We start from the raw sequence: 23927 nt of genomic DNA on the forward strand, positions 1-23927 counted from the left end.
AGGTACATGAAGGTATTTGTAGGGCACACCAGTCTGGACGAAAGATGCGTTGGTTGTTTCGACGACACGGTTATTTTTGGCCCAATATATTAAAAGATTGTATCGAATATGCACGGAGATGCGTACCATGCCAGATTCATGGACACGTGCAGAGAGCCCTGGCCGAATTACTACACTCGGTTACTAAACCATGGCCGTTCAGAGGTTGGGCAATGGACGTTATTGGCAAAATCACGCCATCATCAGGGGCAGCGAAACATGCGTGGATAATGGTAGCAACTGGCTATTTCACTAAGTGGGTCGAGGCAAGATCATACGCCGAATTAACGACCAAAGAGGTATGCAATTTCGTAGAGGAAAATATTGTGACCAGATTCGGCGTGCCAGAAACGATCATAACTGATAATGGCACTATATTCACGGCCGATAGGTTTAAGGAATACGCGGCAAGTTTGAACATCCGACTCGAGCAATCTACGTCGTACTACCCACAGGCAAACGGGCAGGCCGAGGCAAGCAATAAAGTGTTGATCAGCATCCTTGAAAAAATGGTAAAAGAGAAACCTGGGTTGTGGCATTTGAAGTTAAATGAAGCGTTATGGGCATACCGAACTTCACCCCGGTCGGCCACTGGAACCACTCCTTACGCGTTAACTTATGGACACGACGCTATCTTGCAGGTCGAGTTGAGTATAAGCTCGTTACGAGTAATCGAGCAGAGTGATTTGTTCAGTAGTGAATATTGCCAAGCGATGCGGCAAGAATTAGAAGATTTAGAGGAAAGTCGAATCGACGCGGGTAACTTATTGGTAGCGCAAAAGAAAATTGCCGAGCGAGCATATAACCAGCGTGTAAGACAAAAAACGTTCGGCGAAGGAGAATTGGTTTGGCAAACTGTGTTGCCTATTGGGATTAAAGACCCAAGATTTGGGAAGTGGTCGCCGAATTGGGAAGGGCCATTCGTCGTTCACAAAGTCCTCGGCAAGGGGGCATATCATCTAAGAGATCGGACGGGTTGAGTTCACAAATTACCGATTAATGGAAAGTTTTTAAAGAAGTACTATCCAATTACATGGGAGATGCAAGAGTAAGACCATTGTATTGGTAGCAGGACGACCATTATATTGATAGCAAAACGACCATTGTATTAATATCAAAAGGATCATTACAAGAACAAATACAAATACAATGATAGGTTCCTAAGGGGTCGAGGGGAAGAAAGTCTCGAGGGCAGCTTTTAGCTCCAGCCACTTCGCTTCGCTCAAAATTATCTCAGCCTGCCTTGTCTTCTTGTTGCACTGCAGCTGCTGGATACGCCGTGCACCGGCAGCAAAGGCTGTCAGCCGAGCCTTGTTAGCCTCAAAGTCCTTCTCAAGCTCGGAAGCAGCAGCCGACCTTTGCCGTCGAAGGTCAGAAATTTGACGCTCAAGGTCAGAGATCTGGCGATCAAACTCAGTCAGCTTCGCTTTCTTCGCTTTGATTGGCTCCAAGTCCACTCGGCCAGCCTCCTGCGCGACCTTGGCCACCCTCAGGTCATCCTCGGCTTGTAGTGCTCGCTCAACGATAAGAAAGTGTTGCCGAGTCCGCTCCAGGAGATCGGTGAGGAAAGAGATACCCTCCGGGCTCAGGTGACCACCGCTGGCAAGGTCATTGAGACACTCTCCAACAGAGTCAAGGCCCTTGCACCGAAGGGCTTGGGAGGCAGTAAAAGACAGGACTTCGTGCAGCTTCACGAAAACTTCAGCCTCGGGCGTAGCTCCCGCCGGTTCGGCAGGAGCAGCAGAGGAGCCGGCCTCACCGGTCGTGCTTTGGAGTAGAGCGTCAAGCTCCAATTCCCACGATGGCTGCACATAAGAGGAAAATTTTGTGAAGGACAATAAAAACGTCGTGATATAGTGCATAAAAGGAAAATGATTGTTTTAGACCTGCCGAAAGGAGACTTCGGCCATGCCTTCTGGGTCATTGCTCGAACCCAGGGAACTTAATGGCCGAGCCCAGTACCTTAGACCGCTTCTCAATTCACGAGGCCGATGGAGGTCATCTACATTTGATGGCCACGACGGTGGCCAAGAGATATAGACAACGCCCGTCGGCGCATAGAATTGTCGGTGAAATGACCGTTCGGGCACCTGACATTTAATAGTCTTTTAAGAACATGTGTCATGAGGAAAAGTAATGCAAAAGGAAAAGACTTACAAAGGCCGAGGAGACTTCCTGCGGAGGAATAGGGGGATCTTCATCCTGCGGGTGGATCGGCGTCTCGACCGTGGCCTCAGGCTAGGCCATGGGTCGCTTGCCGCGATCCGCCGCAGGAGGAGTCGGTCGAACGGTCGCCTCGACAACCGGAGGAGGATGGACGGAAGGAGAGTTGACCGGTCGGCGACGGCGTTCCAGGGGGATCTCCTCACTCTCGCTCTTAACATCCTCAACAAGAAGAAAAAACTTTCTACGTTACGACCAAAAAACCTAAAGGAACAAAGGTAAAAGTAAAATTATACCTCCAAGATGACCGTTGGAGAAGAAGGTCCCTCGACAGGGGCAGCAGACTTCCCCGCGGCAGGCGCCACGACCGGCTCTGAAGCTGGAGCTGGTACGCCGATGGGGTCGGCCGTGGCCTCAGGAAGAGAGACGGCTGGAGGAGTCGGGGCAGCCGGCAAAGGAGGAGAGCCGGCAGGAGCAGCCGTCCCTGTAGTGTCACTAGGGACGACATGAATTTCCCGGTCGCCCTTCTTCGCCAATTTCTTGACGCGTTTAGAAGGGCGAGGGGCATCAACTTCTGGCTCGGCCTCTCGGTGGGGGCGTTTGGCCGGAACTGCCCGCTCGGTGGCGATTGTCTTCTGCACCAACTTCTTCGCCTTCGCCACCGCGGCGACCACCTCCACCTTCCTCGACACACAGCCCCCTGAAGAGCGAAGAAATTAATAACAAAAAAGGAGTAAAAAAAGAATAAAGTAGTAGGACAGCAATATACCTTGGGCCGGCTCTTTTGGTTGGGTCGAGGGCGCTGGTCTGGGCCGGTCGCCGAAAACCCGATTCACGACGTCTTCGACTGAGGCGCCGAAGAAGTTGAAGGTGTACATGCCCACCAGTCGCCGAACGTGTCGGTGCCCAAGGATTCCGGAACGGTGGGTCGAAGACGGAACTTCTTGCACCGATCCTGAAATTCTTGCTCCATCGTCCGGCACTCCCTCTCGGAAGAACCAGAAAGACGCCCCCGGCTCAGGAGGGAACGAGAAGCAAGCAGAGGCACGGGGCAACCTTGGAGGTAGCCGAGCTGCCGAGCGACGAAGTGGGGATAGTAGACCTCCCAACTGGCCCGGCGGGCATCGCAACCAAGGGAAGGTCGCGGGCCAGTACAATCGACCCCCAGCATTGACGGAGGCTCGCGTCCTCGATCTCGGCCCAAGCTGCCGTCGAGAGCCTGATTGAGGCAGGGTACTCCTGGCGCCGACACACCAGAAACTCGTCGTCCGAAAGGACGTCAAGGCCAAAAAAGTGCTTGAGGACCTCGTCGGCCCGGTGAGGAGGAGTCGGTCGAGAGGCCAGTTGGGGGCCAAGAGCGGCCGAGCGCTAGAAGGCAGGGACTTCAGGCCGAAGAGTGGAGAAGTAGACCTGCAACCAGAGTTGGAAGACCCAGAGGGGCCCGTTCTGGTGCGGGTCAATCTTGTTGATGGTCGTCTCGGCCAAGCAACGAAAAAGGTTGGTAAGAATAGCCGGGCTAAGCGCCAGAGAGTGACCACTAGCCAGGGCCTGGGCCACCGGCATATTCTCGACCAAACATTTGTTCGATCTGGTACAACAAATAAATTTGTTGTACCAGTAGAAGAGGAAGGCTTCATGTTCCCCCTTCCTGAGACTCTACTCGCCCCGGCCGGCGAAATGGAGGATGAGAGTATTATAATTGAAGAAGTTTTTATGGAGCTTGTGAACTTCTTCCCTCGAAGGCTCCCGATCACTTCGGCTGAGCGTTTCGACGGCCCGCTCGTCGAAAAGCGCCTTCAGGTCAAGAAGAGAGGGGCATCCTGAGAGAGCGGCATCGATTGGGAGGCCGGATGGAGAAGTCCCAAGGATTGCCGAAACGTCGAGGACCGTTGGGCCGAGGGGGCCGAATGGAAGGATCATAGTGTTGGTGGCCGAACACCATAGAGTCAAGGCCGCCATAAGCAGCTCCTTGTCCATGGTAATCTCCATGGTCGAGAGCAGGATGGCATCATAGATACCAAGGGCTTTCCACTCCTCGCCGAAGAATGATCTCATTCGGTCCACCCAGGCGGCCCAGGCTGTGGTGGTCGAGGGCCAAGCTCCTTGAGGCCGCGCCAGAGTCCACTTCGACCAGTCGAACCCCTGCAGCAGGGGTGTTAAGCACTGCTCCTTGAGCAGGTCAGTGACAGACGACGGCACTGCGTCTCTGAAGAGGGGACCCAGAATCTGGTGGGTGGTGGCCATGTCCTCTTCAAATCGCAGCGTCTTGATAGCGCTCCGATCGATGAAATCCTTGCACTTATTGATCTCATCAGAAAGTTTCGCGATAAAGGAGGCCATTAGTATAATTTGGAGGAAGAGGATATTGCAGAAGGAAGAACTGGAAAGATTACAGAAAGAAGAACTAGAGAGTTTGGTCTGAACGAGCAAGGATGATAAAATCTGAGAGTTTGGGATTTCTGAAAGCGTAAGATATGACTAGAGTGAAGTGTGGGTATTTATAGGCTTTTCAGATTGAAGATCAAACGCCTGAATTTCAAAAGGCACTGGAATTCGAAAAGCGTTGGTTCAAATTGGGGGGAAATGGAACCGGGAAAGTCTGCAATCATTTCGGATATTTTGGGAACCTGCGAAAATGGAATCGAGGAGTCGAAAATCCAGGACGCACGATTGCGTGCGGCGACAGGTTCAATGTATTAATAAGGATAGGGCGATTCAATTAGTGCACGGTTTCGAGGCCCATGATTGAAGCTTTTAAGAACGGCAGAGAATTGACGCGTGGCCACGCGTTGGGGGCAACGAGGAAGGTGCAATCATGTCTCATAAATATGCAGGAATAATGGTCATTAATGAAGTAAGGTCCAAAAAAGCAATAAATGTTTTCGCTTCTTCAAGGCCGAGAACCGACCAAGAGTGACAGTCGGCGACCTCAGAAGCAAGGGGGCAATGTTTGGGCCCAAAATATTATGATTGGGCCGAGCAGCAAGATGTGCTCGGCCCAAGGTAATGACAAATACTATGGGCCGAATAATAAAACCCGGGCCAGTTGGCAGGGCCGGCCGAATCCTATCCTAAGAGGTCCAGATGAGTAGAAGGATCGAGGAAGTCCTGGTGCGACCAGGATTCTCGACCAGCAAGAAATAAAGTCTCAAAATGAGGAAAATTCAGAATCCCAAAGGGGGTAGGATTGTTCGAGCTAGAGGTAAAATGGGACAAGGACTCCCAATCCAAATCCGAATGGGTTTCAGGGAACGAGGTGCTATAAATACAAGAAATTACGTAATAGAAAAGACCCTTCACAATCAGCATACAATTGCCCTGCGCAAAACCTCTCAAACACCTTGAGATTTTTCCTTTTCTTTTCCTGCCGACACACCTTCAGTTTGGATAAACAGCATTGTGGAAGCACCCGGCGAGCATCTTCAGTTTGGATAAACAGCACTGCTGCCGCATAATCAGCCGACCGAGGAGCACCTTCAGTTTGGATAAACAGCACTGCGTCGAGGTCGACCGATTATCTATCTAAGTCTCGGCCGAGAAGGGTTTTCGAACCTTTGTTTGTGGAGGTCATCCTACTAAGCCTTTTTGGCATAGTTGGGTGTCACAAATTGCATTGCTCGGCGCATTGGACGCCGAGTGGTTTTATGATTGGATACTCGCAAGTAAGCTTCAGGGTTCGGCATTCCGACGGCCGAACTACGTTTACCATCAAGACATATATCACATTCGAGTACCTGTGTCCATACAGTTTGGTCTCGATTCGGCGTGCTTATACTCTTACGAATATAATCACAGTGACCGAATCAGGCTCCGACGACTTGTGAACTCCGTAGAATTAGTAGCCTTGTCTTCAGGCTATAGAACCCAGAGGCCGAGAGCGTTCCTTCCTCGGTCGCAATCACAAGATACAGAAGTCAACAGCGTACCCAACGCGACAACATCAAATTTTACTCCTCAGCCGAGCTCGGCCGACGAGTTGGCACGCCCCGCATTCAACCGAAGGACGTAGTTAGCTTATAATTACTCGGCCTGCGCGCCACATAGGTTTTGTAATTTTTATAGTCAAGAATATGATTCAAATAAAATTCCCCTTATAAATACCACTTCTTCACAACTCATTCTAACTCATTTCAACCATGGAAGACTTCTTGTTCTACATATCCCTCTCCCTTATCTTCCTGTTCTTCACCTTCAAATTCCTCCTCGTGAGAAAACGACCTGAACTTAACCTCCCACCAAGCCCACCTTCCCTCCCAATCATCGGCCACCTCCACCTCCTTAACTTCCCAGTCCACCGAACATTACACCGCCTCTCCCAAAAACACGGCCCCATATTCTCTCTCTGGTTCAGCTCACGCCGCGTGGTCATAGTCTCCTCCTCGTCCGCAGTTCAGGAATGCTTCACCAAAAATGACATTGTCCTAGCCAACCGCCCTCGTTTGCTCATGGGCAAGCACATAGGCTACAACTACACCACCGAAGTCGCTTCTCCATATGGCGATCACTGGCGCAACCTCCGCCGGATTAGTGCCATCGAAATCTTCTCCACTGCTCGACTCAATACATCCTCGAACATCCGAAAGGAAGAGGTCAAACACTTACTAGTCTTTCATCCGAAGACTGTACTATTGAAGGATTTGACGTGCCGCGTGGCACAATAGTATTGACCAATGCATGGGCTATACATAGGGACCTAAAGTTGTGGGACGATCCTGAAAGCTTCAAGCCTGAGAGGTTCGAAAGCGGTGAGGATATGTCGCATAAGCTTATAACATTTGGATCGGGAAGAAGGGCTTGCCCAGGAGCAGGACTAGCCCAACGCGTGGTGGGATTGACTTTAGGGTCATTGATCCAATGTTTCGAGTGGGAGAGAGTTGGTGAGGAGGAGGTTGATATGACTGAAGGTAAAGGACTCACTATGCCTAAAGCTGTGCCATTGGAGGCCACGTGTAAAACACGCTCAGTTGTAAACAAAGTAATTATATCTTAAATTATATAAATAATTTAGTATTGTATTAGCAAAAGAGGGAAGCTGCAAGACATAGTTAATGATCATTGTCTACTTAATTGATATACCATTCATATTCCCCTTTTCCATTTTCAACATTTCGGTTCATCCTACAATTTTCATTGCCAGAACATCTTTCCCAAACATCAATAAAAACAAATGAGTTTCAAATTAGATGTGCTTTAAGAAGAACCATCCCTGAAAGGATTACTTAAATGGTAAACAAAAAAGTTTTGATTACCGCACGATATTAAAGAATGAGAAGGAAAATATAGGCAAAAGGAAAATGAAAAATCAAAGGGTAGCGTCACTTTATCCAAAAGAGTAGGTATATCAGCTTATCTTTACCCCTTTTAAGGAGAGATACTCTCATAACATCTATTGGATTAATTAGAGTATTTCAACCAAATGTTAAAATCTGTTATGTAAGAATATGCTAAACCCCCAAAAGATGAAAGTCAAGCAAATAAATGATCACAACACTAAGGCAAACTATAAAAGCTCTATAAGAGCGCGGCATATAACTCGATTGGATGTGCTTTTAAAATGATTGAAAGCGTTTTTGGTGAACATGTTTTTAGAATTAATTCTTCGTAAAAATGTAAGTAAATTTTGGAAAAGCACTTAAAGTGCTTCTTGGAAGAAGCACATAATTGGTGCTTCTTGCAAAAAGCACTTTAAGTGCTTTTGGAATCCAAAAATATTTTCTCTAATAGCGCTTTTAGTTATTTTAAAAGCACATTCAAACGAGCTAATAAGCTCTATATGGACGTTATGAGAGCACTAAGCGAACCTATGAAGACTCTATAACAGCTCTTAGTCACGTAATTCAAATAAGAATAATGACATACCGGTAGAGAGCGAAGAAGGCAAACCATAGTTGACCACAGTAGTAGTACTTCTCCTCATGGTTCAATAATTTACCGCATTTCTTTGTGAGAGTAGAGACCACTATATATACAAACAATCTATGTGATTCTCCTATTAGAATTCATGTAGGAAAAAACTGATTAAGTTTCCTAATTGAATACAAAATACTTTTAGTGGGGTATTTTTTTGCAGTGAGTTATTAGTTTACTTTCCACACCTTTTAATGTGAATACAAAATACTTTTAATTTTAGCAGATACACTTAATAATCATTCAGTCAAGATACACATGCGGGATCCACAAGAATCATCACTTCGTATGGAAGAAAAACATGGTGTTCTCTCCTCTGTTTAATTTGGCTGAAGACCATTTCCAATGGAGAAGGTTAAAAGTCTAAAAGTTTAAAAATGGTCTGATTTGCTCAAAAATTCATCTTCAATAGATGGCTGGGTGATAATTATGTGGAGCCTACCAAACCATTATTTGGTCAAAAGGCCATCAGGCTAGCCAAATGGAGCCCCCTCCTACCCCTTTTTTGGTGCTCAGCTGCTTAGTTGCAATAATTGGTTCAAATTTAACGACTATATTTGAAAACATCTAAATGTAGTTTTATTAAATTAAACAGTAAATTTAAAGTATAAACTTAAAATTAATAAATTATTGAGGGGGCTATGTTTAGCCTCATTCAGTTGGAAATAGTTTATAGGTATGATCTGACATTGTTTATTAAAAAATAAATTTTTAACAAGACTATAATTTTAGACAGAGCTAGCTATATCTAACATTTTCGATTGGAGATGGCATAAGACACTGTCGATCGAACAGATGCATGCCAATGAAAAATGCAAACCCTAAGGACGTGTTTGTTTGCACTCACTAATTCTCATTGGACTGGACTGGCTTACTAAGAATATTAATCCCATGTTTGGTGCAAGCCAGGATTGTGTTTAATGGGACTACGTTGGACTCGTGCCGACTAAACTCTTCACTAACTGGTCTTAGCGAGATCGCCCAAAAATGATGGGATTACTAACACCATCGCTTTGCTTTGTTTGCTTGGTCTTTGTCTTCCTCAGCTCACTTTATCTTTGTCTTCCTCAGCTTGTTTCTTCTTCCAAATCCTGCACCAACCGTTGCGTCCTACTCGAGGTCGCCAAGAGCTCCACCAGGAAATGCGCCTGCAAGTTTGTCTCTTTCTTCTGCAAGATCAATTGACATTGATTTGTAGAGGTTGATTGAAATGAATTTGCAGATTCGACGATTTGATGAAGCCTTTGTAAATTAAAAAAAAAAATTGGGGATTTTTCTGGGTTTGATTTGAATAGAAAAGTAAATAAAAAGAAGATAAATATGGGTATGAATTCAAGAGAAAGCAAATGAAATGAAGAGAAAATATGAGTTTTATTTATTTTGGTTTGAGTTTTACTGGAAGCAAATTTGGACGTGAAAAACCAAAGCAAATGAACGGAGAAAATAGAGAGACAAGGGAGAGAGAGTCAAATAAAAATAGTTGTATTTTGTTTATTTTTTTTAAAGATAAAAAAATGTGTATTAATAACAGTAAAATGAATTAAACAATGACAAAAAAAGTATTTGAACTCTAAAAATATTTTAGTCTGTGATTTAGTCTGGTAGTACATCAAACACTTTACTGCTCTTATCCAGTTTAGTTCAAGCCAAGACAGTTTAGCTTAGTTGTGAAAGTTGGTCCATTCTGAAATAATCTGGTGCAACAAACGCATCCTAATTGTGTGTACCATGTAGCCACGGATCGCATGCATTTACACGAACTCTCTTACGCAGGGCAACGCCAGTAAGTGTACACGTGGTGGAATTAAACATGGTAAGAACAAAAATACAATTCTTTGCAGACTTCCACGATTGAATTGCCTTTCTATTTTTTTTCGGGTTATCCTGTTCATACACTTTCTTTTCAATGACGATTTCCCGGAAAGAGAAACAAAGTTTATCTATTGATTACTTTCTTTGCAGACTTCCTTGAATTGATTTTTATAAATAAAACATGATTAGAACTTTCATTGAATGAAAAAACAATTCATTTCCGTTTCAATTTACAAAGATCTTTTGTATAGACAAAGCGATTATACAGAAAGAAAATTCAAATTAAAAACTCTTGAGTGTATAAGTAAATCCCTTTGAGATAGAATTGACTATCTTATTTTTGTTTCTAGAAGTATAAGGTTTATGTTCTTTTTTTTTTTCATGTATTTTTTTTATTGTTTCTGTTTTACGAAGAGAAATGTTTATATCCTCCTAATTAGATGTCATTTTTTTTTATTATTAATAAAATTTATGTCGTACCGTTGGAGTTAAAAAAAAAAAAACAATCAAAGACACTGCAGTTTTTTTTTGTTTTTTGTCTACCCAAATCTCTTTCAACCAAAAATAAGAATCAATGACCGAGGCCAAAACAATTTAAAAAATATAACTGAATTGAAATTAGTTGGAGTGGACATTTCAATACCACAAATTGAGAATCTTTTAAAAGTCAGAATCATCATGTTATACGCCATCTTTTCCAAATATGAAAAGATAAAAGTTTTAGTGTTCTAGACCTCCCAAGTGATGAAGAAATCATTTTGTCATTGTCCTTCATACTACTTGGGCACTATGTCCCTCCCTGTACATATAACCGCAGCTTTGTATTACATAAAACCACACCCAAATAAAAACTCAACAAAATCTCAACCATTTATTAAGCAAAGCAAGGCGCACAAAACCATGGAAGACATCTTGTTCTATACATCCCTCCCTCTCATCTTCATTCTCTTCACTTTCAAGTTTTTCCTCCAAACCAAACGTCACAATCACCAAAACCTCCCACCAAGCCCACCTTCTCTTCCAATCATCGGCCACCTCCATCTCCTAAAACCCCCAGTCCACCGAATCTTCCGTCGCCTCTCCCAAAAATACGGCCCCGTCTTCTCTCTCTGGTTCGGCTCACGCCGCGTGGTCATACTCTCATCCTCATCCGTTGTCCAAGAATGTTTTACAACAAACGACGTTGTCTTAGCAAACCGTCCTCGACTGATCATGGGAAAGCACTTGGCCTACAACTACACCAGCATGGTGTCGTCCCCGTACGGCGACCACTGGCGCAACCTACGCCGCATTGGCGCCGTCGAGATCTTTTCCTCCGCTCGACTCAACACGTTCTCAGACATCCGAAAGGACGAGGTGAGACATTTACTCGTTAAACTCTCACAAAACGCACGCGATGGTTTTGCAAAGGTCGAGCTCAAGTCAATGCTCAATGAGCTGACGTTTAACATCATAATGAGAATGGTGGCTGGGAAGAGGTACTACGGTGATGACGTGTCGGTGGACAAAGAGGAGGCGAGGCAGTTTAGAGAGATTATGAGGGATGCGTCTGCTTATGGTGGGGCTGCGAACCCAGCTGATTTTTTGCCGATTTTGAATTGGTTTGGGGTTAATGGGTACGAGAAGAAGGTGAAGGCGTTGGCTAAGAGGGTGGATGTGTTCTTGCAGGGTCTGATTGATGAGCACAGGAGTAAAGGAAGAAATGGCAGTAGTATGATCGACCATTTGCTTTCCCTGCAGGAGTCACAGCCTGAATACTACACTGACCAAATCATCAAGGGTCTCATTATGGTTAGTACACAACACTATTATCTTCATCTCATGCATTTTTTTAATTTCCATAAAGCTTTGATTTATAAAGGAGTCAATGGAAAGATAAGGTTTAATTTGTTTGTTTGATTAATCCCAAAGAAATATATAATGCTAGGTACATATTATGATATATTTCGTTACCTTTTATTTGTATTTTAAGAATAATTCTAGGCACACTAAATTTTTAAACGAAATTTGTGTACTAAATACGTGGAACCAATCAACTTTGCACTTCATTCAAGTTGAAATTAAAGTTAGAACAAAACTACTCGGCTTTGTAATTTAATTCAAGTTGAAATTTGATTAATAATTGTAATAAAAAAATTTGTGGTGTAGAATGCTCGACGTGATTTGGTGAATAAATTTGATGTAAATAGCACCACCTTTATTTTTAACTATTAATTAACCAAATATTAATCAATTTTTTCATCAGGTCATGTTATTGGCGGGTACTGACACATCAGCTGTGACACTAGAATGGGCCATGTCCAATCTACTTAACCATCCACGCGTGCTCCAAAAGGCCAATTATGAACTAGATGCTATAGTTGGTAGAGAAAACTTGGTGGATGAACCAGACATCTCCAAACTACCCTACCTACAAAGCATCATCTCCGAGACACTCCGATTATGCCCGGCGGCTCCAATGTTACTACCACATTTGTCATCTGATGATTGCATTATTAGAAGCTTTGACGTGCCACGTGACACAATGGTATTGGTCAATGCATGGGCGGTACACAGAGATCCTGAATTGTGGGACGAACCTGAAAGCTTTAAGCCTGAGAGGTTCGATAGTGGTGAAGATTTTTCACATAAACTCATACCATTTGGAATGGGAAGAAGGGCTTGCCCTGGAGCAGGCCTATCGCAGCGTGTGGTGGGATTGACTTTGGGGTCATTGATTCAATGCTTCGACTGGAATAGAGTGGGCGAGGAAATGGTTGACATGACTGAGGGCAAAGGAACCACCGCACCAAAAGCCATTCCATTGGAGGCTATGTGTAAAGCACGACCTATTGTGAGCAAGGTTTTATCTTAAGCTAGGGATAATATTGTGTTAACACCAGTATGTACAATAATCGAGCATTATATAAGCTCATATATTTACTCTTACAATAAATTGAATTAACCATAGCAAGTGGTTTTGTTAAAGTACTTTTTGTGACAAATTAAAATACCGAATTTGCTTTTTTTAGTTGGATTTTTTTGAAAAGTTGCACTAGCTCCAGATTAAGGGTATTAAACAAATGATTGAGCCTTCAAAAAGTTGTGTTGGTTTTCGTGAATGAATGATGATTGGCCTCTCGAAAATTTGTGTTTGCTTCCTTATAATGAATTGACTAATTTTTGATGTTGAAAATAGTTTCCCGTACATTTTAAACATGTCCATTTTGAACTTACAAACATTTAACTAAAATTAGTTTCCGAACATTCACTATTCTAGTATCCAAATGTCCTTCTTCTCCTTCACCAACCTTCATTGGATTGTCTTCTCCATCATCGTCATTGTTGGCCGGTAGCTCAACCCTTCCACTACCTCCCCCCATACATCTCCTTTTCTTTCTCTTATCAGAGTCTAGAATTCTAAATAAACTACTTTAAACCTTTAATCTTGTGATCTTCCACGAGTTGTAATCTCGCAGATTTCCAAACCCTAGTTTTACCAAGTGAAGTGGGTCGTTGGGAAAAATATAGAATGGAGATGGGTCATTGGAAAAGAGACTAGAGTGGGGGTATGTCATTATAAAAGAAAGGATTAAGGATAAGTCGCAAAAAAAGAGACGAAGTGGGTTGGGGTCGCCAACTTCAAGGACCATTTTGGCTAAAAAGTCAACCCAAATATTGTCTGTTTGGTTATAAATTTACTCTTACCATTTGTACCATCTTTCTAAGAGTGTCTCCACTAGTTGGTGGAAGGTAAAGGCAAACGCAACAATGTTGTCCTCCAACCCAAGAAAACCCTTCTCCAGAAGTCCATAAAATCAAGGGCAGGTGGTAGGCCAATCACTACTAGCCCAGATGCCCAGCTCTCTTAAGCCAGGCCTGCTACCTTCGGGCAAGCTGACATCAACATTACTTCATGTTGACACCAGAAGCATATTTAAATTCTTTTTATGTCACACGTGCCTAGAAGGAGAGTGGCCTAACAAAGATTGCAGAGGTGAGCTCTGGTACAACAGATATCACAAAACCCTCCGACGAATAGTTGACATGGCAAATTGTAGGTCGTTGGATTTCCAACAGTCAGAGGATATTGACCATCTGATTTCTAATAGTAAAAAAAATTACAATATTACCATTAAGCCACATGGCGTAATCTAGTGCGTTCGATTTCAAATCAACGACCAGGATTAATCTAACATTAAAAAATAATAAAAAATCAGTAAAAAATAGGAAAAAATTATAAGAAAAAATCAGAAAAAATTATTAAAAATTAGAATGGTTTTTTATATTGTTGTTCAACGTCGTAGTTGATTATATGATTATGGGAGTTTTTACCAAATTTGAAATTAATTATGTTTGTTGTGATGCTATGCTTTTACCTTATATTTGAAATAATTTAGTAGAATTAAACAATTGTTTTATTTTCAAAGTGTAAAAAAATTCCAAAAAAAAATATTTACTTGCCCTTGCCCTTTTCAAAGTGGTGGGGGTGCAGAAAGGCAAGTATTATTCAGAGTGATTAATAAGGGAAACTTACATGCTCTTACCCTTGTCTTCCACCAACTGGTGGAGATGTTCTAATAGAGACGAGACTCACCAATATGTGGTAAATATAGCATTACTTTATAAATTTAGAGAGAATTTTGATTGACATCCCTCTTTTTACATGAGGTCAATAAAATTGGGTACACCTGAAACGGGACATTTTCACCAGGAAATTACGTTGAAATGAGCCCACATGTTGAAGTGGCCCAAATTTGATTGTTTGCAAGAAATGACATGTAAATTGGATACATAAGGGTATGTCGTTCCTACTCTCTCTGTTATTTGGCAATTCAGAAAGTTGAATTGACATTTGGGCACCTACAAGTATAAACTGGTGGCTCGCTTATTAATCTGTAATCAGATTGAGAGGAATTGAATTGAGGAGGAATTTAATTGAGGAAGAATCAAAACGAGGTAAAAGCAGAATTAGATTTATGTTGAAGTTATTTTGCTAAAACTATCTGAAATCGGAGTAGGAATGACATTGATCTATATTAACTGTTTACTAATTCACATGAATCGGAATGAAAACTGATATGATTACTAAAATACCCATAGTTGAACTAATCTATTTTATATGCTAATTATTTTTATTCTTTCAAATTTTTATTTTTTTTAGCAGAAAGAACAAATTTCTTTTTTATTTTTTAGTAAAACTTTTTTTTATTCTTTTTCTAGTCAAACAATAGATTTTGTTATATTAAATGTTAGATTAATCACCGATGGGTTTGAATCCACGTCATCATATAAGGACTCAATACATTTCCACCACTGTGGTAAAATGCCATTTACAAAACTTTTTTATTCTTTCATTTTTCCTTTTTTTGTGTGACCCTCTCTCTATCTCTCTTTCCCTCTCTGCCCCATCTTTCTCCCGACCCACCCTTTTCTAAAATTTATCCTGTTTTTCTCTGCTGCCTACCTACTACTTGCCCACCCCATTCTAAAATTCCCCCCTCTTTCTCTACTACCGATCCGCCCCACGTTTGCAAACAACCTTTCATGCTCCTCCCTTTATATCCCAGCCTTGATTTTTTTTACCCCAATTTTGAGTTGCCCAATTGAGGCAGTGAGTGAGTTGCCCTGTAATTTATTTGAGCTTAAAGAAAACGATAAGATACCAACGGGAACGGAGTCATTTCCAAATGCTTTTTCACAAATGCACAATGCCTCCAGGGCATGTTCTTCAACTTCTTCATCCCGTTCCAAATGGTAGAGTGAAACGGTGAGGTGCAGCATTAGGAGCGAAGTTGCGAGGTGTTTTGGGATATCAAAAGAAGTACTAGGGCAGTTTGGGAAGAAAAATTTGATTGCTGATGGTCCCCTTCTTCCGAAATTCAATTGGAGAATTTTATTTGAACTCATGTAACCTCTTTCTACACCCAACTTATTCTCTGCACCCATATTATTATTAACTAAACTATCAATATCTCTTTAAACCCAAATTTAATACCTAAACTACCCTCACAAACCCAATTTAATATCTAAATTTATCTTTAGACCCATTTAGAAAACAAAAACTCTAAATCACTGTTCTGCAATTCATTCAAAGTGTGCTTTATCTGAATTGGATTCCATTGTTCATCCCATTGCCTCTTCACTCACTCCCATTGCCACAATAATTAAACTCTACCCCATAACTCAAAATCATTTTATAAATGCACACACAGTAGTAATAATAATTATATAAAGACAAATTATATAGAACGATTTTTGTCTGGTTTGTAATGTTTATTAAGCTAGCCCCCTCATCTTTATGAAGATGTTAATTGTTATTTTTTATTCTTCTGGAAAGTGGGTAGAAGTAGGTTAAGGCCGGCAAGAGTGATTTCTCTAGCCGTTGAGATCTGTCTCGGTTTTAACCTCATTGACATTGTTTTGGTAGAAGAGAGAGTGATGATTTTAAGGTTGCATGGAGTCAGAGAGGATGGTTTTATTCTTGTCCAAATTCTTAAATCCAAGTTCTTTATTCTTGATTCGCCAATTCAAAGCAGCCTCAAACCCTCAATTGTCTCTAGAATCAACAATGGGTTTATTAATAAATTTTAGTTTTATTATTAATTTCACCTTGTATTTGATGGTAATTATGCAATAGGATAAAAAAGACAATTCATATTTAAAATTTAAGTTGGGTGTAGAGAGAGATTATATGGGTTCAAATAAAATTTGCCAATTCAATTACCATCCATTTCTTGGTAATCGGATTCCAGGTATATCTGGAATTGAATTCTCTATTTTAGGTGGACCCCACCTTTATTTCAATTCCCCAATTACAAGTAAACACATGAATGTTTTATAAGGAGTGCAATTCCGTTTCCACTCACGCCATAGAAAATTATTTCATCACGTGGTTTTATGTGAGGGATGAGAAATTTTATTTTTTAAGTTATTAACTTTTTTATACATATATTTCATTATTTGTATAATGACACGTGATGTACCACCCCGTGTGCCGATCACACTAAAAAATTTCTTCACCCCATACCCGTCTCGTAAGCACGCCATGAGGATAAAGACTTGAAATTTGTACAGCTTCGCAAAAGGGGATTCTTTTTCATCAGTTTCTGGCCAAAGGGCTATCTTTGGGCTTTCAAATGAATGGTAGCTTTACTTAACTTGATCGTGAATTTTGTAAACTAATTCAAACTGCAAAAATGATAATGCGAACTCGGCTGCATGCAGTAGCACGTTTATTGTAACCAATGTACGTCTTCATCGAGATTAAAGGCTTGAGCTTTCATACCCTATTATGTTCTTTTTCTTCTCCCTTATTTATCACCTTTTAAAGTTGGCATTACCCAATTTCAGCGTTTACCTCTTCTTCTTCTAGTAGCTTTTGTCTTGAGGAAGATGATGGGCCCAGGTAAGTATTTTTCCGAAAAAAAATTCTTATACTAATTTGAGATAATAAAGTTATATACTGGATTAAGTTGTGTGTTCGGTTGGTTTGACATTAGTACATCTTCATTTACGAGCATTTTTTCTGTACAATCCCGTTGGATAATTATTTCGTTTTTAACTTTTTATTTTCGTATTCGCTTCTAATTTATTAAATATCCAGGTAGGGTCCAAATAATGTAGTAAATCTAGTCAAGTTCTTTGTTCTCATCCAAATGCAAAGGGACAGTAAGAAGCAGTCACCAAACTTGATGCTAGTGGAAGATGCATCAGTCATTTATGTAGTTGTCCTTCACAAGAAACAAATAAAACACCAAAAATATCCTCTCCTGTGTATCTACAGCCTATCAAATATAAAGGGTATTTCCAAGAATCTACCGTTATTTTCCCTTGATTTTTCAAGTGGTTGGCATTTCAATTTTCAACTTCCAAGTCCACCACTTGTTCTGTTCCAAGTCTTCCTACTTCAATAATTTCCATGGTCACTCAGATACAACTCCATAGCCTAAACACTTGCAAAATTCAGCAACTCCATCAAATTTTCATGGAAAATCTTCGAATCCGTAAAACCCCTCTCCCTCTATTTTCTGTGATTGTTTTTCTCGTCCATCTCTCATCCCTTCACTTTCCCTCGTTGGCTTATGAGCCCCCTGATAAGTACTTCATCAACTGTGGGTCAAATGCTAATGCCACCCTCAATAACCATGTCTTCACTGCAGATCGTTTCTTCCACTCGAAGGCGAGCGACGGTATCAATGGCGGCAACCAGTCGAATCTTTACCTTACAGCAAGAATTTTCAGGCAGGAATCCTACTATGAGTTCGACATCACTGAAAACGGTACTTATTTTGTACGTTTGCATTTCTTGGCTTTCGCCTCTTCCTCAAGTAATCTCTCCGCTGCTCTTTTTGATGTTTCGGCCTTTCCTAATATTTCGAATCCCGGATTCATGCTGTTGAAGAATTTCACTGCTAAGAATAGTAATAGCAATTCTACGATAAAGGAGTTCTTTCTGGGCATTCAACCTGGCTCATTTAGGATATACTTTACGCCTCATGGATCGTCTTTTGCATTTGTAAATGCCATTGAAGTCTTCCTTGCCCCTGCAAATTTCAGCCCTAACAATTACACGAGTAGTTCCCCTTTAGTGCTACATACAATTTACAGGGTGAATGTTGGAGGTCAAGAACTCAGACCAGATGACGACACACTATGGCGAAACTGGGATTCTGATGATCTTTATCTGACGAATTCAAACCCTGTAGGGAAAGTTGGACCCTCACAGACGCCTAAGTACCAGGTGTATGAAGAGGATGGTTTCGTTGCTGCTGCTGATGATTTTATTGCCCCAAATTTAGTTTACGAGACTGCCAAAGTAATGGACAATAGTAGTAGCACTGGCAACCCATCCACTTTGTTCAACATAACCTGGTCGTTTAATGTGCGCAGGAACACTAAACATCTCGTCCGGGCACACTTTTATGACGTTGTTGGCGGAACTGCTGCCACCATTGTTTTTAACTTGTATTCAAATGGAAACTTCACTAAGAAGGTCGGTGGAACCGGATTTTGTGGTGGAGTCGAAGGAGTCTGAACTCATTAGCATCAGCATAGGTCCTAACGTAGAAGAAACTACCATTAACAATTCCTTTCTAAATGGACTGGAAATGTTGGAAATAATGGAGGAATCAGCACCAATTCCAAATATGAAAGAGTCCAAGAGCATAAATGTCGCTGTTGTGGTTGGTTCGGTTCTTGGAGGTCTGTCTCTTATCTGCATTTTGGTTGTCGGGTTCTTGTTGGGTTTGAAATACAGAAGGGCAAAGCATGTTGAAACTTCGGAATGGTCACCAATGCCTGCATTTGGAGGCGGGAGTACCCACAGCAGGTTCACTGAGGGAACGATTACTGGCTCCCCTATGAATTATCTAAATCTTGGGTTGAAGATATCTTTTGCTCAACTTCAGCAAGCAACAAACAACTTCGACACAAAATTTCTGATAGGCGAGGGTGGATTTGGGAACGTCTATAGAGGAACTCTATCAGATGGCAGAATTGTAGCTGTCAAGCGAGGTAAGCGACATGAACATAGTTCAGGTCAAGGGCTTCCAGAGTTTGAAACAGAGATAATGGTTTTGTCCAGGATTCGTCATCGCCATCTTGTCTCCTTAATTGGGTACTGTGATGAAAGGTCTGAGATGATATTGGTCTACGAGTTCATGGAAAAAGGGACCTTGAGAGAACATTTATATGAATCAAATTTGCCTCGCTTGACATGGAAGCAAAGACTTGAAATATGCATTGGTGCAGCAAGGGGTCTTAATTACCTCCACAAAGGTGCAGCCGGAGGCATCATTCACCGCGATGTGAAGTCCACCAACATCTTGTTGGATGCAAAATGTGTCGCCAAAGTTGCTGATTTTGGCCTTTCAAGATCTGGTCCGCTTGATGAAACCCATGTCAGCACAAATGTCAAAGGCACTTTTGGTTACCTAGATCCTGAGTACATAATGACTCAACAGTTGACAGAAAAATCAGATGTTTACTCCTTCGGCGTTGTTCTCCTTGAGGTGTTATGTGCAAGACCTGCTCTGGATAGGAATCTACCAAGAGAGCAAATAAATTTAGCAGAATGGGGAATGAATTGCAAGAAGAACGGATTGCTTGAACAGATTGTTGATTCTTCACTCAAGGGTCAGATTGATCCTAGCTCGCTAAGAAAATTTAGCGAGATAGCAGAGAAATGCTTGCAAGACGATGCTTATGATAGGCCTACAATGGGTGATGTACTGTGGGACTTGGAGTACGCATTACAGCTCCAGCAAACTGCAAAGCATAGAGAGCCCCACGAGGACAGCACAATCAATGCTTCATCAGAATTCGTATTGCCAAATGTTCAGCGTTTTCCTTCCCATAGCTCTACAGTTAACCAAGATGATATGACCTTTTCCGGGGTGGATGAATCGGACACGGCAGCAAACGAAGTATTCTCACAACTGAAGATTGGTGATGCCAGATAAATCTGTGCAGCTTGTGAGGTATGAAGGTTAACCTTGTTCAAGTATCTATAGATTGCATAGCTATAAGTTCGGGTATGCCTTGTTAATTTTAGTCTTATCTTTGATAATTGTACTAGCATTGCTTTCCTATCGTTAAGATGGGATATGATCACATGAACTTCTGAGATAATTTTAGGTGATATAATTTCTTTACTAACAAGACGGTATTCTAATTAAATTACTCTAATGTACGGGGAGGGATATTGAACTTGGGTGCAAAGAGACTGAACTTCTGGCATACAGCTAGAATTTTCGGGCAACAATCCTACTATGAATTCGAGATCACTGGAAAAGAAACTTTTCTCTTCCTCCTTAAGTAAATCCATCCGCAGCTGTTTTTGATGTTTCAGCTTTTCAAACAGTTTTTGACGTATCAAATTCTGAGTTCAAACTGTTGAGCAATGCCTCTGCTACAAATAGTAGCTACTGTCATATATTTACTCTTACAATAAATTCAATTAACCACAGCATGTGGTTTTGTTAAGGTACTTTTTATGACAAAAAAATACCAAATTTGCTTTCTTTACACTACAAAAAATATGGGCACTGCACACAATAAATTATCTGTGCCCTTTAAAGCCGAAGAGCACCAACATATGTGCCCATAGACCAATAGCAACAGTGCATCAACTAAGTTGCTATCTGTGCCCTCTATGGGCATCACCTTAAATCAAAGAGCACAATAAGGTATGCTGTGCTGAAAAGTGTAAGCACAAATAAAGGTCCTTTAATGCCCAATTCTGACAAAGTTGTCAGATGACTACTGCCACCCATGTTAGCACATTCAGGGGGCGTTTGTTTGCCCTCACTAAGTTGGACTGAACTGGACTGGACTAACTATTAGTCCAATACTGTGTTTGTTGCATGCTGGGACTAACATTAATGAGACTAAAGGGGACTAGCATGGACAAAAAACCCTTCACTAAGGGGTCTTAGCGAGACCCCCTAATAGCCATGGGACTAGCTAAGACTATCCTCTCTTTCTCGTCCTCGTCATGCTCAACGACCACTCCCGACAGACTACTCGCCATCTCTGGTAACCTAGATCAATCATTAACTTTCCGACTCTCTTTCAGATCCATTTCACAACCAACTTTCATATAAAATATACCAAATTGAAGCTGGGAGTGACAAGATTACGATTTTACCTGAATCCAGGCCAAAATGTGGTCGAATGTGGCCGAAAAATGGCCTGGAAGTCTCGGCCTGTTTGGGCTTCTTCAAATCCATGACAGATTCGAGCATTCAAAGCTAAGATCTCGGTCCAGGAATGGTGATGAATTTTTTGGCGGTGCTAACTTCATCCAATTTAACGAGGGTTGGCCGAAAAATACATCGGGAAACCTGCAACTCGTCAGGAAAATTGAAGCCGTGAAGTTCCGTTCGAACAACGCATAGCTAGAGAGGGAGGGAGGACAGAGAAATAGAGACTGGAATCAATAAGGAGTTTGACCAGGAATGAGAAAGAGACATGAATTGAGAGGTCTAAGAGGAAAAAAAGAGGGAGAGGGTGGGACGATGAGAGAAGAGAAAAAGAGTGGGACGGAAATGGTAGGAAAGGATGGAGAAAAAGATAAGATCATAATAAAATATTAATAATTTATATATTAAATAATATAATATTAGAATTTGTTATTATCCAGCTTCTTAATCCAATACTGCATCAAACGCTTCACTAAGTTAGTCCAGTTTAGTCTAGTCTAAACCAATCCAGCTTAGTCCCTGAAGCTAATCCAATCCAGCTTAGTCCTTGAAGCTAATCCAGTCCGAGATAGTCAGGCGCAACAAACGTCCCCTTATTGTTATTGTGCCCAATATGTCAACTATTTAAAAAAAAAAAAAAAATATTTAAACCGAAATCACCTACAAATTGAGATTGAGGCTAAACAAAAAATTATTTTTTCATAAAATTAAAACAGCCCACAACCATAAGCATCTATAATATTACAATTTACAAAGATATTCACAACCATTATATATAAAAACAACTATAATTTTACATGTTCTATCCCCAACTAAAATAAAACTAAAATTATAAAGGTTTTAAGTGAATATGGGTTCTCTCAAGAATAAGAACATCAAATATTAAGGTTTTAAGTGAACCTGCACGGTTCTTTTCTCATCTTCTAGTTCCAAAATTTTCTTCCCAAAATGCTGCTTCAGGGCCACAGTGTCGGACACTTCAAATTTACATAGAGCAACAAGAAATGAGTATGTAGTGGCTTCCAAATTTTCAAATTATGATTCTTTATCTTTATCTCATGAGCTGTTGTATATCCTTCCTCCCACAGATTAATTGGTGTAAGTCTGCTATGTATACATGCACTTGTTTGTGATTGAAACATAAAGACTTTTGCCTGACACTTTAGTAACATTCTTATATGGATGGCAAGCAATCCTCACACAAATTAGGACATAAAAATAGAATCCAAAGTCCCAACAATATAATTCTCACTCTTTCAAATGTAAAGAACTAAAGAAAGAAAGATGCAGAATATCTCAAAATATGTCATTTCCTACAACATATAACAAACCCGAATTTAAAGAACTTAGGAGATTAGTAGTTGGTCTGGATTTAATTGATAGAACACGTAAGTGTAATGGAAAAAAATTATGCACCTTGCGATGGGCATCGGAATTAACTATAAGATATAATCAAACTTTACCTTAATCTGAAAGCGCAAAGCTTTATATAATACCCAAGCTTGCAAAGGAAAGCAATCCCAAACAACGTAAGCACACATCAAGAAAAACCCAAACTTAGAAAGCTACAAAAAGGTCTACACATGGACATGCACATGGGAATAAGAAAAAGAGATTTGGTACAACTCTCAAGCCCCAAACCATTACAGTGGATGTTTACAAATTTAACATGCAGCCCCTGTTCAATAATTAACATTCAAAATTTAATGTTTCGCATGTTCCAGATTTAATGTAGTATCGAAAAGTTAGTGCAATATCTTTAATTTGGCAACTCAACATAACAAAGTTAAATACAATTGAGGAAATAAAGATATGCAGAGATGTACTTACACTGAGAGAGCGGAGCAATCCAATTTAATTTTCAACACCAGTGTATGCTTGTAATATCCCTCAAATTAATTCAGAAAAGGTCACATATCTCCATAACTTACAGTCTACAAAACTAGAATTACCAACATTTTACAAAATAGGTTACTTTATCATCAGTTGATTAATAATCAATTACTTAGTTCTTTCTTTTGGTCAATAACAAACTTTGAACGTACGATAATTGACTATACATATGAAACCCAAAACCTCTGAGACGGATGGATTTACACACCCTCCATGTTTCATGTTATTGACTTGTGTGCAGCCGTGCAGGTATCAAATTTTATGCAACACCCCTCCAATATAAAAAAGAAAGGCCACCTTTCATCCAAAAACATATCCGAACTTTTAGTATTCTTAAAATTAACCGAATAGAGTTCCTTAATAACAGGAAACCCCCACACTGACCATGAGATGCAACAGCAAACGACAAATTTATTCGAGATACAACAG

General features: G+C 41.1%; 2 protein-coding genes, 1 long non-coding RNA gene and 1 pseudogene across 3 annotated transcripts; all 4 read left to right on the forward strand.

Moving 5' to 3' along the window:
* The first annotated feature begins 6323 nt into the window (after positions 1 to 6323).
* On the forward strand, positions 6324 to 7220 carry LOC125476124 (cytochrome P450 81D1-like). Its single transcript, XM_048581837.1, is given in 2 exon segments — positions 6324 to 6809; positions 6812 to 7220. Coding segments are annotated over 2 exon segments (852 nt in total). The 5' UTR covers positions 6324 to 6338; the 3' UTR covers positions 7193 to 7220.
* Positions 7221 to 10662: 3442 nt separating this feature from the next.
* LOC125476125 (cytochrome P450 81Q32-like) lies at positions 10663 to 12870 on the forward strand. Its single transcript, XM_048581839.1, has 2 exons — positions 10663 to 11712; positions 12167 to 12870. The coding sequence occupies exons 1-2, from the start codon at positions 10666 to 10668 to the stop codon at positions 12773 to 12775; spliced, it is 1656 nt and encodes a 551-aa protein (XP_048437796.1). The 5' UTR covers positions 10663 to 10665; the 3' UTR covers positions 12776 to 12870.
* Positions 12871 to 17754: 4884 nt separating this feature from the next.
* Positions 17755 to 21260, forward strand: LOC103961610 (annotated as a pseudogene).
* Positions 21261 to 22052: 792 nt separating this feature from the next.
* LOC125476126 lies at positions 22053 to 23446 on the forward strand. The gene is made up of 2 exons (XR_007257445.1): positions 22053 to 22442; positions 22493 to 23446. It is a non-coding gene; the product is annotated as an uncharacterized LOC125476126 (long non-coding RNA).
* The last annotated feature ends 481 nt before the right edge of the window (positions 23447 to 23927 follow it).

Source organism: the organism of the source record quoted next, unplaced genomic scaffold, assembly GCF_019419815.1.
Source record: "Pyrus x bretschneideri cultivar Hongxiangsu unplaced genomic scaffold, Pyrus_bretschneideri_v1 Contig171, whole genome shotgun sequence".
Taxonomy (NCBI): Eukaryota; Viridiplantae; Streptophyta; class Magnoliopsida; order Rosales; family Rosaceae; genus Pyrus; species Pyrus x bretschneideri.

What these genes read in the sequence shown, in the direction of transcription:
- LOC125476125 (XM_048581839.1), top strand. Translation starts at nt 10,666, where the DNA reads ATGAAGAAATCATTTTGTCATTGTCCTTCATACTACTTGGGCACTATG. An exon ending in TCATCAAGGGTCTCATTATG is followed by an intron (nt 11,713 to 12,166) that starts GTTAGTACACAA and finishes TTTTTTCATCAG; the next exon opens with GTCATGTTATTGGCGGGTAC.